General features: G+C 37.2%; 1 protein-coding gene across 2 annotated transcripts in view; it reads right to left on the bottom strand.

The window, feature by feature from the left end:
• Positions 1–306: 306 nt before the first annotated feature.
• LOC129692795 (UDP-glucuronosyltransferase 2B17-like) overlaps positions 307–13,780 on the bottom strand; it is a 40,129-nt gene continuing 26,655 nt past the window's right edge. Inside the window, exons 2-7 of one of the 2 annotated variants that reach the window (XM_055629286.1) lie at positions 12,085–12,870; positions 11,038–11,186; positions 9,643–9,774; positions 5,902–5,989; positions 5,258–5,477; positions 307–950 (exon numbers count right to left, since the gene is read on the bottom strand). In XM_055629286.1, the coding sequence (XP_055485261.1) occupies positions 671–950; positions 5,258–5,477; positions 5,902–5,989; positions 9,643–9,774; positions 11,038–11,186; positions 12,085–12,868 (1,653 nt within the window). In that variant the 5' untranslated portion in view covers positions 12,869–12,870 and the 3' untranslated portion in view covers positions 307–670. The remainder of the gene's footprint in view (positions 951–5,257; positions 5,478–5,901; positions 5,990–9,642; positions 9,775–11,037; positions 11,187–12,084; positions 12,871–13,780) is intronic. The other variant, XM_055629287.1, reaches the window with a different exon arrangement.

Genomic DNA, 13,780 nt, shown 5'->3' with positions numbered 1-13,780 from the left:
TACAATTTCATAAGAAAATATGTGGAGAAAACCTTGTTTTAGTATGTCACAATAGTTTTTTATTTTAATAGTCAACACATTCTATATAGATATTAATTCAGAAAATATATAGTTAAGTCCACGAAATAGATGACTGAATTTTATATACTGTTTTTAGAATGAAATTTTGATCACTTGATTTTTGCTAATAATTTCTGTGGAACATACAGATTCCTACCATTTAAAATGTATTTGCAAAATAAACCACACTATCCCCAAGACTACAAAAATGAAGACTTTTACAGGAAAACCATATATATCTGTGAGTATTTAGAATTTAGTGTTTTTCTTTTTTATTTTAGAAATCTCCAGAGTCAGATGGAAGAATGAATCAAATGAACAGTATTCAAATGTTGGTAGGTTAATAGTTTCATTTTTAAGACTTTGTCAAGTACATTTTCAGTTTTCCTATGCATGACTGTTTTACATTACATAGTTTAGAAATTAAAAGAAATGATGGCATGGCATTCTTTGATCACATATCAGTAGTCACAGCTATATGTCTTCTTACGTGCTATAAAAATTACAAAGAATATATGCCTTGATAAAGTAATCAGTGAATGTCTGGAAGTTGGTTCATAAATTAGAAGGATGCTGAAATTCAGTTCATGTAGTGTGTTCTCAATGAGCTCTATTCATTCTTCTTTTTCTTTTCCTTCCTTACAAAGAATCGGTAAACAAGCAAGCAGCCCTTTACAGTAAGGGTAGCAATGGCTGCCACACAGGCAAGTAGGAATCCTATCACATCCAGAGAGTGGTACTGGTACCAGGTGAGATTAAAGGCGAGTGGTCTCAGGTGTTTGGCCCCTTTGTGGCGCATGACAAACTCAATCCAGAAGACAGCTCTGTCTAGAGGTTTCATCGGCTGGTCATGGTGAATGGTTGATAGCCACATAACATTCTCTTTATAGCTATAAGAGATAAAATAGGCATCAATTCACTGAATGAATTAAAATACAATTTACAAGATTTTTTTTTTGTGTGTGTAGGCAGTAAAGATGATTATACAAAATAGAAGGAAAATGATTTGTTTTACATTCATGCCTAGGAAAATGTTATCAGGAATCTCTGAGCTTCTTGAGTATACAAGAAGCATATGGAAGCATATACTCAGAAAGGCTGGAAAAGAGAAAATGTTCCCAAAGTTAAGTATACAGACAGTTGAAGGACCATGCATGGAGATAACCTAGAACTCCAGCACAGATGTAGCCCATGGCAGCTCAGTGTCCAAGTGTATAGCCTAGTAAGGGGAACAGAGGTTTGTCTTTGACATGAACTCAGTGGCTGGCTCTTTGTTCACCTTCTCCTGATGGGGGAGCAGCTTTACCAGGCCACAGGAAGCCAATGCAGCCAGACCTGATGGGACCTAATAGGCTAGGGTCAGAAGAATGGGGAAGAGGACCTCCCCTATCAGTGGACTGGGGGAGAGGCATAGGAGGAGAAGAGGGAGGGAGGGTAGGTTTGGGAGGAGATAAGGTAGGAGGCTATTGCTGGGATATAAAGTGAATAAATTGTAGTAAATAAAAATAAAATAAAAGTATTGTGATCCAGGAAAAAAAAAATTACAGAGTAACAAAATGAGGTATTATTTGAGTCTATGATACTTCAGTTATCCAGTGTCATAATATGGTCCCAGATCATGTGAGGAGATTCCTCAGTGCTTATGAGAAAACTCCAAGAAAACAAGATAAGAGTGTTATAACCTCAGTTTGTTAAAAAAAACATGGACTTGTTCACGGATTATGCTTTTGTGCGCCTCCCTTGTGTAGCAGATAGGAATGATTTTACTTGAGGTTTTTCATTACAAGTGGCTTTTGCTATTTGTTTATATGCATCTATGAATAAATGTACTTCTCTGGTAATGGCTTTTCCACACTGCTCATGTGAGTCCTCTTAACTCTCAGAGTGCCTGATGTCTAAAAAAAAGTAGGGTATTGCATGAGACTTTATTTTGTCTAATTTATCAGCCCTAATCTCCCAGGTCCTATTGCCATTCTAGAGTGATAAACAACCCAGTAAGCAATGAAAACCAACTTTTCATGAAAACTTTATACCAGAATCAGAATGTATGAGTTTACGTTCTCTCAAGTTCTCACAATGACACCTGTCTGTGTAATGGTGATAAGTGGTTGGATTTGAAAAGAAAATTTTACGGAATGACATATCAGTGATTAAAGAGTATAACTACAACAGTGTCCTGGTTCTTATTAATTAGACATAATGGTTGCTTTTTGTTATTTTTATGTATTTTCATGAAAGTTACTAATTATTCAGTGAAATTAATAGAAAGTCTAAATTTTCTATTACAATAACAGGGATTATTATTGCATTACATATATTATTCTTATTGTAAAATGTAATAAAAAACTTTTGCTATTATTCTTAAATGTGTGTATGTTTGTGTATGATATTTGAGGAGTTGGAGTTTTTGTATACCACCAGACATGGGCACTGGGAACTGAGCTGTGGTTCTCTGTTAGAGTAAACCTTGCTCTTACCTACTGAGCCATCCTTGAGCCTATTTCCTGTTATTATTTATTATCTTCTTTTTGGTTAGAAGTGTGATGTTAGAAATAAAGTGGTCAAAATTTCTCAATGAAGCATTACAAGTGCATTTGATTCTAGTGCTGAAATGACTATGAATGAATATGTAGAATGAAGGGTTACACTGAGACATGAGTCAACAACCCCAAATATCAGTTTGATGTAGCACAAGTAGTAATTGCAATGGTGGTAACATACCCTCTTACTATTTACAAGGATTGATTGGAAATTTGTGTATTGCTTTTTATTATATCATCCTCATTTCTTAGTATGCATATTACAGTATTTTAAATTTAGGATTCAACTTCTTTGATGGAAGAATGGGAAGAGTAGAGGCTCCTTAGAGAGGGGTAGGGAAGCAAATAAAGAAGAAGGTGTAAGAGGGTGAAGGGAAATGGCTGTATTCTGATAAATTCAGTAGTCTGATAAAGGAAATTGGAAGAGGAGTGGACCCTTTGGAAGGGGGAGCGAACTTAATACAGAAAGAGCAAAATGGATAAAATAACAATAAGGATGTCTAAAAAAGCCACTAATACATATATTAACTTATATCCAACTCTCTATTCTATATGCTATTCCATGTATAAGCATATATATAGTTTCTATAAGCTATTCTTTATTATTATCATTTATTACAATTTATTCAATTTGTATCCCAGCTGTGGCCACCTCCCTTGTCTCCTCCCAATCCTACCCTCCCTCCCTCTCTACCCCTATGTCTCTCCTCTAGTCCAATGATAGGGGAGGTCCTCCTTCTTTTCTATTTGACCCTAGCCTATCAGGTCTCATCAGGACTGGTTGCATTGTCTTCCTCTGTGGCTTGACAAGGCTGCATCCCCCCCACCCCCAGGGGGAGGTGATCAGAGAGTCTGTCTCTGAGTTCATGCCAGAGAAAGCCCCTGCTCTGCTTACTAGAGGCCCCACTTGGAGACTGCATCTCTGGACTACATCTGAGTTGGGGTTTTAAGTTTTCTTCATGCATTGTCCGAGTTTGGAGTATCAGTCTCTGCAGGTTATCCAAGGTTCAAGTGTTTTTTTGCCTGTTAGTCTCCTTGTGGAGATCCTGCTCCTCCAGGTCTTTCTATCTCCCCCTTCTTTCACACAATTCCCTGCACTCTGCCCAAAGTTTGGCTCTGGGTCTCAGCATCAGCTTTCGTACCTCAATCAGTAGCATCTTTCAGAGGCCGACTGTGGTAAACTCCTGTCCTGTTCCCTGTCTTCTCCTGCTTCCAATGTCTATGGCATTTGTCCTTCTGAATGAGGACTGAGCATCTTTCCTAGGTTCTTCCTTGTTGTTTAGCTTCTTTAGGAGTATAGATTTTAGTATATTTATTCTATAGTATATGTCTAATAACCACTTATGGGGGAGTATAAACCATGTGTATCTTTCTGCTTCTGGGATACCTCATTCAGGATGATTTTTTTTTCTAGTTCCCACCTTTTGCCTGTAAATTTCACGATTTCCTTGTAATAAACTATTCTTATCTGAAGTGAGGGTGCTCTTTCCAAGAGCCAAGGATGACCGAACATAAACCCCAATGCCAGACATGAGAAGCCCTGTTTTGAGATGTTGGCCAGGACTGTCAAACAGACTTACAGACTTACAAACATACAGACTTGATGTTGCCCTTGGTTATTCCCCAGAGGTAGAAAGTAAGTCTCTATTGATGAAAGAGCATGCACATCAGAAAATAAAGACCTCTGATCTGTAACTGACTTTAAATCACCTTACCTGAGAACTAGCTTTCATGATACAACATAGAATAGAGGATTGAAACATTATAAGAGCTGGAGGGCAAAGATAGCTGCTGTGAAATTACATCTTGAGGAAAGTTACACTCATGAAGTTTCAACAATATGGTTTCTTAACTAAGATCTTAATAAGGATGACATCAAGAGTCAAGCTAATATTAGAAAGTAATACATCTCAGCCTGAGCTCAATTCTGCACAAAATTATTATAGGTACATGAGGAATGATGACAGTGGGAGAGAAATAGTCTTTTCCAGGAAAGAACTTCCAAATTAGATTTTTTTAATTAAAGAAATGAATATGGACATATTCTTTGTTTTACTCTTATGTTTTCACTATTTGACATTTATCTTAAAACATTAGGTTGCATATTTAAACATCCAACCATACACTTTACTTTTATGTTAATATCTATTTTATTTCTATGCTGAATATTATAACTGCCATAAAAGTTACTTATCTCTTTTATAACACTCAAACTTGATTGTGGTAGTGTTATCCTATGGCCTCTGTGTGCAACAGATCTGATTGGTACCTGACATTTTATTTCACTTTGCTTATTTGCTATGTAAGTTCTGTACTATCCTTAAAATGCTAAACAATTAATTTCTAAAAGAATTGAAAAGAAAAATTTGTCAGTGCTGGTGGCATATGCCTGTTGGTCAAGCAGTCTGGAGGATGAAGCAGAAAAGTTTTACACTTTGGACCAGCCTGATACACGTTGCAAGGAAATATAAAGTAAAACATGGAAATAAAGAACAAGAAGAAAGAAGAAAAAAATCATGGCACTGAATCATGTTCTAATTTGTCTCTGCACCTATCATTATTTTTGCCTTCAAGATAATTCTTGCTTCTTTGGCCTTCCCTAAGAAGCACAATGAATAAAGAAGTAATGGATACACATTTTAGGAAGTTACACTCACGAAGGATTGTCGATGACTGTCTCCAGGGCATTGAGCAAATCTGACTTTGACATTGTTCTGATATTTAATGCAATGGCTGCTCCTTTGGCCACCATGTGGGCAATGTTATCATGTTGTTCTCCAAACAGAGGAATGCCAATCATGGGGACTCCATGGTGGATTGCCTCATAGACGCCATTGGCTCCACCATGAGTTATGAAGGCTTTGGTTTTGGGGTGTCCTAGAATAAGATGAATTCAGGTTAACATTAATTAGCTGTCTTAGACATAAGAAAAGAAATGAATACTATGAGGAGCTCAAAGGAGATTTTTCTACATGAAGATTTTTATACTCAAACCTCACTGAAATGTTTTCCTTTCTCAGAGTAAGAAGAAGTTAAATATACAGAGACCGTTTTGCAGATTTGAATGTGACTTGAGACTTGAACTATATAATAGTGAACACATAAAGTACATAGTTGAACACACACAGTACATAGTAGATAAGAGAAAATGAATGTTAACAAAAGACCAGATGTATAACAGAACTTGTTATCTTTAAATAAATAGTGCTTTCTCTAAGTGTAATATGAAGACTTTTGAAGTCAACCAGGATGGGTATAGAGAAAGTCAGTCATGACTCAGCATTGTTTTCCAGAGTCTTACCAAGAAGATCATTCTGGGGGAGCCACTTGTAGACTCGAGTATTGGGTCCTAAGTTGGCTGTTTTTTTGCCATCAAATCTCCAAAGAACCTGTTAAATATGAGATTATCTTGATTTCTGGAGCCAAATTTAACATTTTCCAGACTGAGCAAGTTATATTTAGGAATATAAATGCATGTATAGGTACTTTTATGTATGTACCAGCAGTTAATGAAAAAGATGCCATGAACTTGAAAGAGAGCAAGGGGCACGGTACAAGAGAGTTTGGAGAGAAGAGTGGGAAGGTAGAAATGATATAGGGAGCCTTGTAGAAGAATGCGGAGAAGGATAGAATGACCCAGAGGGAACAGGAGCTCTACAAGAGGAACAACAGTTCCAACTAACCTGCTCCCAACATGACTTGGGGAGACTGAAACACCAACCAAGGACCAGGCATGGACTAGACTTAGACACTCTACATGTATATACACAATGGTCAGCTTAGCCTCCATGTGTGTGCCCCAGAAAAGGGATGGGGGGTGTCTCTGACAAGGTCTTTGTTGCATGACTTTTGATCACTTCACCCTGGCATGGCTGTGTAACCAGGACACTGTGAAAGAGGAAATACACAGTCCTAATGAGACTGCGTGTGGTGAAGTGGGTTTGTGCGGGGAAGGCCTCCACTATTTTAGGGGCAGGAGAAGGAGAGAAAGGTGTGAGGGGAGGACAGGGAGGCGACAGGGAGCTATGATTCAGATTAATAGTAAACATCTAAACAAAAAATATAAAAATAAAACAAAACAAAAAGTAATTTCAAAAAATAACTTTAAATATGTAACTTTTATTTTAAACATAACATAGCTAAATACTTCCTCTGGTATTGATGAGGAAATCAAAATAGTTGAGTAATGAGATCCTTTAAAGATGGAGATGAAGAGTGTGTCAGCAGTTTCTCTGTTTATTTTTACATTCAGACTGGTTGAATGCAATCCTCATTTTCCAAGCAGGGTTATTTAGACAAATGAGATAGTTCATGACACATGAACATATATACTACATAGACATGGTGTCATAATTCAATTAAAGAAAGCAGTGGCCCATTACTAATAATTTATATTTTATATAATTTTGTCCCATCTTGGGCCAAATAAAGACCATAAGCACCAAGTCAGTCTATGAATCACACAGAGCCCTATGTCACCAGAGAATCTCTTTCTAGTGATTCTAGCTTCTTAGACCTGTGCATGTGTGGATACTCACACATCAAACGACCATTAGGTTTATTTACCTCTCAAGTGAAAACCACTCTAGAAATTCTTTATCTAAAATAATTACAAAGAGGGTGATATCAGGAATGAATTCACAGAAGAAGAATTCTTAGTGATTCTTAAGAACCACTCCAAGAAAATAGATAAGTCTTTTGACCTCAGTTTCTTCAAAACATGAGATTGTACTTGGAAGGTGTTTTCACTCTCCTCTCAGGTGTAGTGGATAGGAGTGGGTTTACTTTTGTTTAACCACTATTGTTTGTAGACAAATCTTGTAAAATGGAGAATGGTCCACATGTCTAACACAGACTTACTATGTGACTGATACTGGATCACAGCAAATAAACTAATGTAGATGATTATAGAGGGGTTTTTCCACTAGAAAATTTGTTATGTTCATAAATGTTCAAAGATTTAAATTTAATCTCCAGAAAATTACTTTATAGTGTGCTTTATGAAGTGAGCCATCTGAAACTGTTTTCATAGCAGGTTCTGTTAGACTCTTTCTTATTTTCATATTCCTTTCTTGAATCTTATGATTTTCATTCTCTCTAGTTATAAGCAAAGCTGGGTGTTTCATATTTTATGATACACAGAGGTTATTATAAGAGCAGTACTCACATCTGTCTTTCCTTTATGTATTTCTTCTACAACTATTTTGCAAGGCAGCCCTGAAACATTTTTTTAATTATCTTTTTTTAAGTTAATCAAAAGAGAACTTTTTTATATTAATTACAGTTTATTCACTTGTATCCCAGCTGCAGCCTCCTCCCTCATTTTCCCCCTATCACATATTACTCCCTCATCTCCCCCTATGCCCTTCTCCAAGTCCACTTGTAAGGGAGGTCGTCTTCCCCTTCCATCTGACCCTAGCTAGCCTTTCAGGTCTCATTAGGACTGGCTGCAATGTCTTCCTCTATGGCCTGGTAAGGCTGCTACCCGCTAAGGGGGATGTTATCAAAGAGCCAGCCACTGAGTTCATGTCAGACAATCCCTGTTCCCCTTACTAATTAACCCACTTGGAGACTGAACTGCCACAGGCTATATCTGTGCAGGGGTTCTAGGTTATCTCCATGCATGGTTCTTGGTTGGAGTATCAGTCCCCTTTTTTACTATGTTAATCCTGCCAAGCCTTGAGCATGGGAGATCTTTCCATCTTCTGATGTCTTCTTCTATTTCTCTCTTCAGAGACTAGAACTTTTTTTTATACAAGTCTTTGACTTGCTTATTTAGAGTCACACCAAGGTACTTTATGTCCTTTGTGGTTATTGTGAAGGGTGTTATTTCCCTAATTCTTTCTCAGCTCTTTTTTCTTTTGCATACAGGAGGGCTACTGATTTTTTTTAAATTAATTTTGTATCCATGCACTTTGCTGAAGGTGTTTATCTGCTGTAGAAGTTCTCTGGTAAAACTTTTGGGGTCATTCATGTACACTAACATATCATCTGCAAATAGTGATTCTTTGACTTCCTCCTTTCCAATTTGTATGCCCTTGATCTCCTTTACTTGTCTTATTCCTCTAGCAAGGACTTCAAGAACTATGATGAAGAAATGTAGAGAGAGTGGACAGCCTTACCCTGTCCATGATTTCACTGGGATTGCTTTAAGTTTCTCTCTGTTTTCTTTGATGTTGGCTATAGGCTTACTGTGTAATGCCTTTACTAGCATCAGTCTCAGAAAAGACGCCTGGGCCTTTTGAATGACAATTGAGAATTTAAATGGCCCTCTCAACTACACATTGAACAGGCCTGCTTCAAAATTAGGATGCAGAGCAGAGCCATGATACATTTCAGACAGTTTCAATACCTGCATAATATTATTCGGCTAGAAAATAAAATAAATGTGAATAATCCCACCAAAACTTTTATGTATGCATTGAGTTTAAATAATCAACAAATGTAACTAGTGACTCTGAAGAGCAAGGTCCTCTCACGCCAGCATTTCAGAATGTGCCCACAGAGATCACAATGTTTATATACAAGATATTCTAGGTCAAAAACAACTTCTGGAAAACTTGTAAAAATTGTAACGTTTGTTATGCATATCTGTTTCTAAATTGGGTAATGTAAATTACAGCTTACCTAAAACTTTACCTTTCACCAGTAATTTCTGTAATCAGACCCTTTTTTGTCATTTATTTTTTTAAAGAACTTTTTTATTTTAATTTTTATCAATTACACTTTATTCACTTTATATCACCCCATAAACCGCTCCCTCCTCCCCTCCCAATTTCACCTTCCCTCCCCCTTCTCTACACATGTCCCTCCCCAAGTCCACTGATAGGAGAGGTCTTCCTTTCCTTCCTTCTGATCCTAATCTATCAGATCTCATCAGGTGTGGCTGCATTGTCTTCCTCTATGGCCTGGTAAGGCTGCTCTCCTCTCAGGGGAAGGTGATCAAAGAGCAGGCCAATCAGTTCATGTCCCTGTTCCCACTGTAATCAGACCTTTGAAGGACATTTATAGAGTTGCCTCCAATGAGGGGACTTTATCTCACCTTTTGTGGAATCTGGGCAAGGGCCCATGCAATTGTGTTAGCCATTTCCTCTGTCATGTTACTGACCATGGACCCCAAAGAGAACAGCACAACCCCATGCTCTCCAGAGCTCTGGACAAAGTCTTCCATTTCCTGTTAAGAAAGAACCTGCTTCATCACAAAGTAACAACTGAAGAGAAATCACTTGTGTAAATTTTTATGAAAATAACTAGAATAAAAATTGAAGTGTTCCTAGGAAGTTTTAGAATACTGCTGTTAAAAATGCAGAAGACAAAAATAGCAAGGTCAAACACTTTGAACGTCACAGGCAGCAGTTCCAAGTGTACTCACACATAATTCAACCACCTACTAAATATTTTGGTCTGGCAAAATGAAAACGCAAAAGTAAAAGTATACTATGTATGATGTAGTCATTAAATTGTAGCTCATTTACATTTTCTCATTCTAAGTAGAGTGTATTTTTTCCTTAGTATTTTTTGTTCTCTATGATGGTTCATTTAATATTATTAACTAATGTTTGATGAAATAGTATCTTTATTGTAGTATATACATACGTGTAGTTAATAAAAATTTCCAACTATGATCAATAAAATGTTTTCTTTTGCAAAATATTCATAACTGCACTGAAAACATGTACCATTATGATTTTCTGATATTATGTATAAATAGGGCATTTTCAGAGATGACCTCCACAATCTACTGCTTAGAGCTGAAACTGTGTCTATATTGTTTCATTTGATATCAAACCATTACCTCTGATATACACTAGTCACCACTTTTGAATAAATGACAGTTTCTCATCCAGTTTAACTAACTGAATTTGTTTGTCTTTTGTGTGTCTATGCATGGACCTGTGTGTATGTTTTTGTAAGTGTGTTGAGAGGTGGTGGTATTGGAGAGAGTCCCTGTCTTTGTTTTTGCACATGGATCCAAAGGTCAAAATCGAGAGTCTTTCCCTATCAATCTTTAATATATATTTTTTATTCTGTCTCTAATTGAACATGAATCCCACCATTCTTAACAGGTTAATAGCCATCAAGCTGTTGGTCTTACCCTGTTTTTGCCATCTCAGGACTAAAGTCATACATACCATGCCAGGATACCCAACTTATTACATGGGTTTGGAGATTCAAACTCACATCCTCTGGGTTGCTTGGTAATAACCTTACCCGGTGACTAACCACCCAAGTACCTTACCTGACTTCGTTTAACTCAAATGATATGAACATTTCCTATGTCTCTCATGTTCTCTCTTGAGTTCACTGAGCTGCTAGTTAGCAGTGTGCTTGATTCCTATATAACTCTGTCACTGGGAGAAAATGTAGTGAAAGGTGTAGAATCACTTTCAGCACAAGTGAAATAAAAAAACAAAAGAAATTAAAAAATTGTACTTACCTCAGGCAAGGGTTTAGCAGGTTTGCAGTGGAGTCCTCCAACATAGTCAGCATTTGGTAAGGTCGGGTGAGGAAATTCCAAATCCCAGTAGGACCTAATGAGCCACATTTCTGCTTTGCTGACTGTTTCAGCTAAGGTGGTGGGCCTTCCTAGATGGAGAAGATGAGCAAATGAGAAGGGAAAAAGCTAACTGGATTGTCATCTGAATATAAAATATGTTTTCGTAGAGATGTTGGAAGAATTGGTGTTTGATGTAGAGCATGTGCATTTTAAACCCAATGTTTATTTATATGTAACATAATTTGCATGTGTAATAGATGTGAACCTTAGTTATATACATAAATGTCAGTTTGGTTTAATTTTAATGCAAAATATAACAATTACCTCATGTTTTCACAATAATTTGAAATGACTCACTAAACCACTGTAATAATAAGCACACGTTTTACTCCTATCTAAGCTTCAGAAGGACCAGTGCAAATGCAAATACACATTCCAGGTTCAAAACACAAACCATGCTATGTACCCTGGACAGATTTCATCAGGGACAGTGTAGTTTGTAACTAGTCCTTTTTCCTTGTTTTGCCAAGGCAGCAATAATTTTATTTTTCCAGACCCTACATTTTGGTTTTAAATAAAGCATAGCCCTATGCAAGAGAAAATAATTTCTTCAATGTTATATATGCATGTATATTCTATTGAATATATAATTTTTAATGCACACTAATGAAGATTTTGGTAACTAGCTAGTGAACTATTAAGATAGAGGGTAAATTACAGGAAAAGGAGTAAAGAATCACATAGAGAAAGTCTACTGTGTCTCTTTGCAATTGTATAGCTGACCAGAATGCCCTATATCAGGTCTCCTGCCTTCTTCTATTTGATCAATAAAATGAGCTTTAGCAGAATGTTTCAGAGTTTCTTAGCCAATATTGTATTATATTTGACCACCTAGAAAAGAAAACCTCACTTTTTATTTCATGGACAGATAGCTTTAAATGCATGTGAAAGTTAGGTCCTAGGCTATTGATGAGAAACATAACTTACCCAAAGTTTCACTGTAGAACTGATCCCATTTCTTCTCATCAAATGTCTGGAACCAAAAGTCAAAATAAAGCATACATATCATATTTTTCACCCTCTCTAAGAATGTCATTTGGCCACCTAGTCCTGACAAAATCATAGGTACATAAGAGGGAGGGAGCACAAATCCTCCATTGTACTTTTCCAATGTGTAGCCAGGAGTGAAACGAAGACTGTACAGAAAAGGAAGATGGAGCAGTTCAGCTATCAGTTCCCCACAGGGAGCAATCGCATCTGAGATCAGGACATCAAACTTGGATTTCTGCAGTTTTGCCATAAGCTGTTTGTTTGAAACTGTGTCTTTACAAAGACTTTGATAATAAGCAGAATATTCTGCAAACATATTTTGTAGCAAAGGAGAATATGATAAACATGTATCTCTTGGCAGCTCATAAGTCCACATATTCACAGCCTTTGCAAAAAAATTTTCCAGATCATCGTTACTGATAGTTGTAGAAAAAGTTTCAAACTTAAGGCCAGGCGATTTTTCGGGATCAAGAAAAATGGAAGCTGATGGTCTCAGAACAGTCACTTCATGACCCCTCTGTACAAGTTCATCCAATATTATCTTTAAATTCATCCAGTGACTGTACTCCATCGGCCACACCAACACCTTTCCACAGTTAGCAGATCTGAAGCAGCAACTCATCTGCAGCAGGAGCAGGGCAGAAATCCACCTCACAGGCATCCTGGGAGAGCACAGTCCTCTGTTCAGAGTGTCTTCCCTTCTGTCACTGTTTGCCCTCATGTCTAAACAGAAAAGAGCAATGAGTTAAAATGTAACCTGAGTTGTTTAAAGCAAATATACTCAATTAATTTGTAGGCTGAGGGAGGTAGTAAAAGAAAAATTTTAACTTTTTAATATTTGCATGTGCGTGTTTAATGTCACATGTTTTGTAATGAAGTAAAGTTAGGAGTCATGATCTGAGTGTGTAACTCTTACATTTGCAAAAGATTTGAAGAGTGGAAAGAACACTTGTTAGTGAGAGGTTAAGTCTGACTTTTATTTCAACTAGAACCCAAGGTGTAGTAACTACAGAGCTTGTCAGTGTTTGTGGATATCATTTTCAAGAACCTTTTTTGTAAGAATGTTGATTAATATCAGAGACAGTCCCTGTCCCCATTACTATGGACACTGAACTGCCATGGGCTACATCTGTGCAGGGGTTCTAGGTTATCTCCATGAATGGTCCTTGGCTGCAGTATCAGCATGAACTGATTGGGCTGCTCTTTGATCACCTCCCCCTAAGTGGGGAGCAGCCTTACCAGGATACAGAGGAAGATAATGCAGCCACTCCTGATGAGACCTGATAGACTAAGGTCAGAAGGAAGGGGAAGAAAACTTCCCCTATAGGTGGACTGGGGTAGGGGCATGGTAGAGAAGAAGGAGAAGTGGGGTCAGGAGGGGAAGAAGGAAGGAGCTACAGGGGAGATACAAAGTGAATAAATTGTAATTAATAAAAATTAAAATTAAAAAAAATTGAATATGATTTAAAAAAATAAAGATATGAAAGAGACATGCAAAAAAGAATGTTGATTCATGTATTCACTTACATACAATTTCTAAATAAGCTTGACAGTGTGTCTTCCTGATAGAAACCTTGGGTATGAGACAGATAAGAGTTTCTGCCAATCAGTGCTGCTAGGGAAACAGCCAAAT

The sequence above is a fragment of the Psammomys obesus genome, unplaced genomic scaffold, assembly GCF_907164565.1.
Source record: "Psammomys obesus unplaced genomic scaffold, mPsaObe1.curated_primary_1811, whole genome shotgun sequence".
Taxonomy (NCBI): domain Eukaryota; kingdom Metazoa; phylum Chordata; class Mammalia; order Rodentia; family Muridae; genus Psammomys; species Psammomys obesus.
Note: the sequence above shows the minus strand (reverse complement) of the source record. Positions and strands in the feature narration are given on the sequence as shown.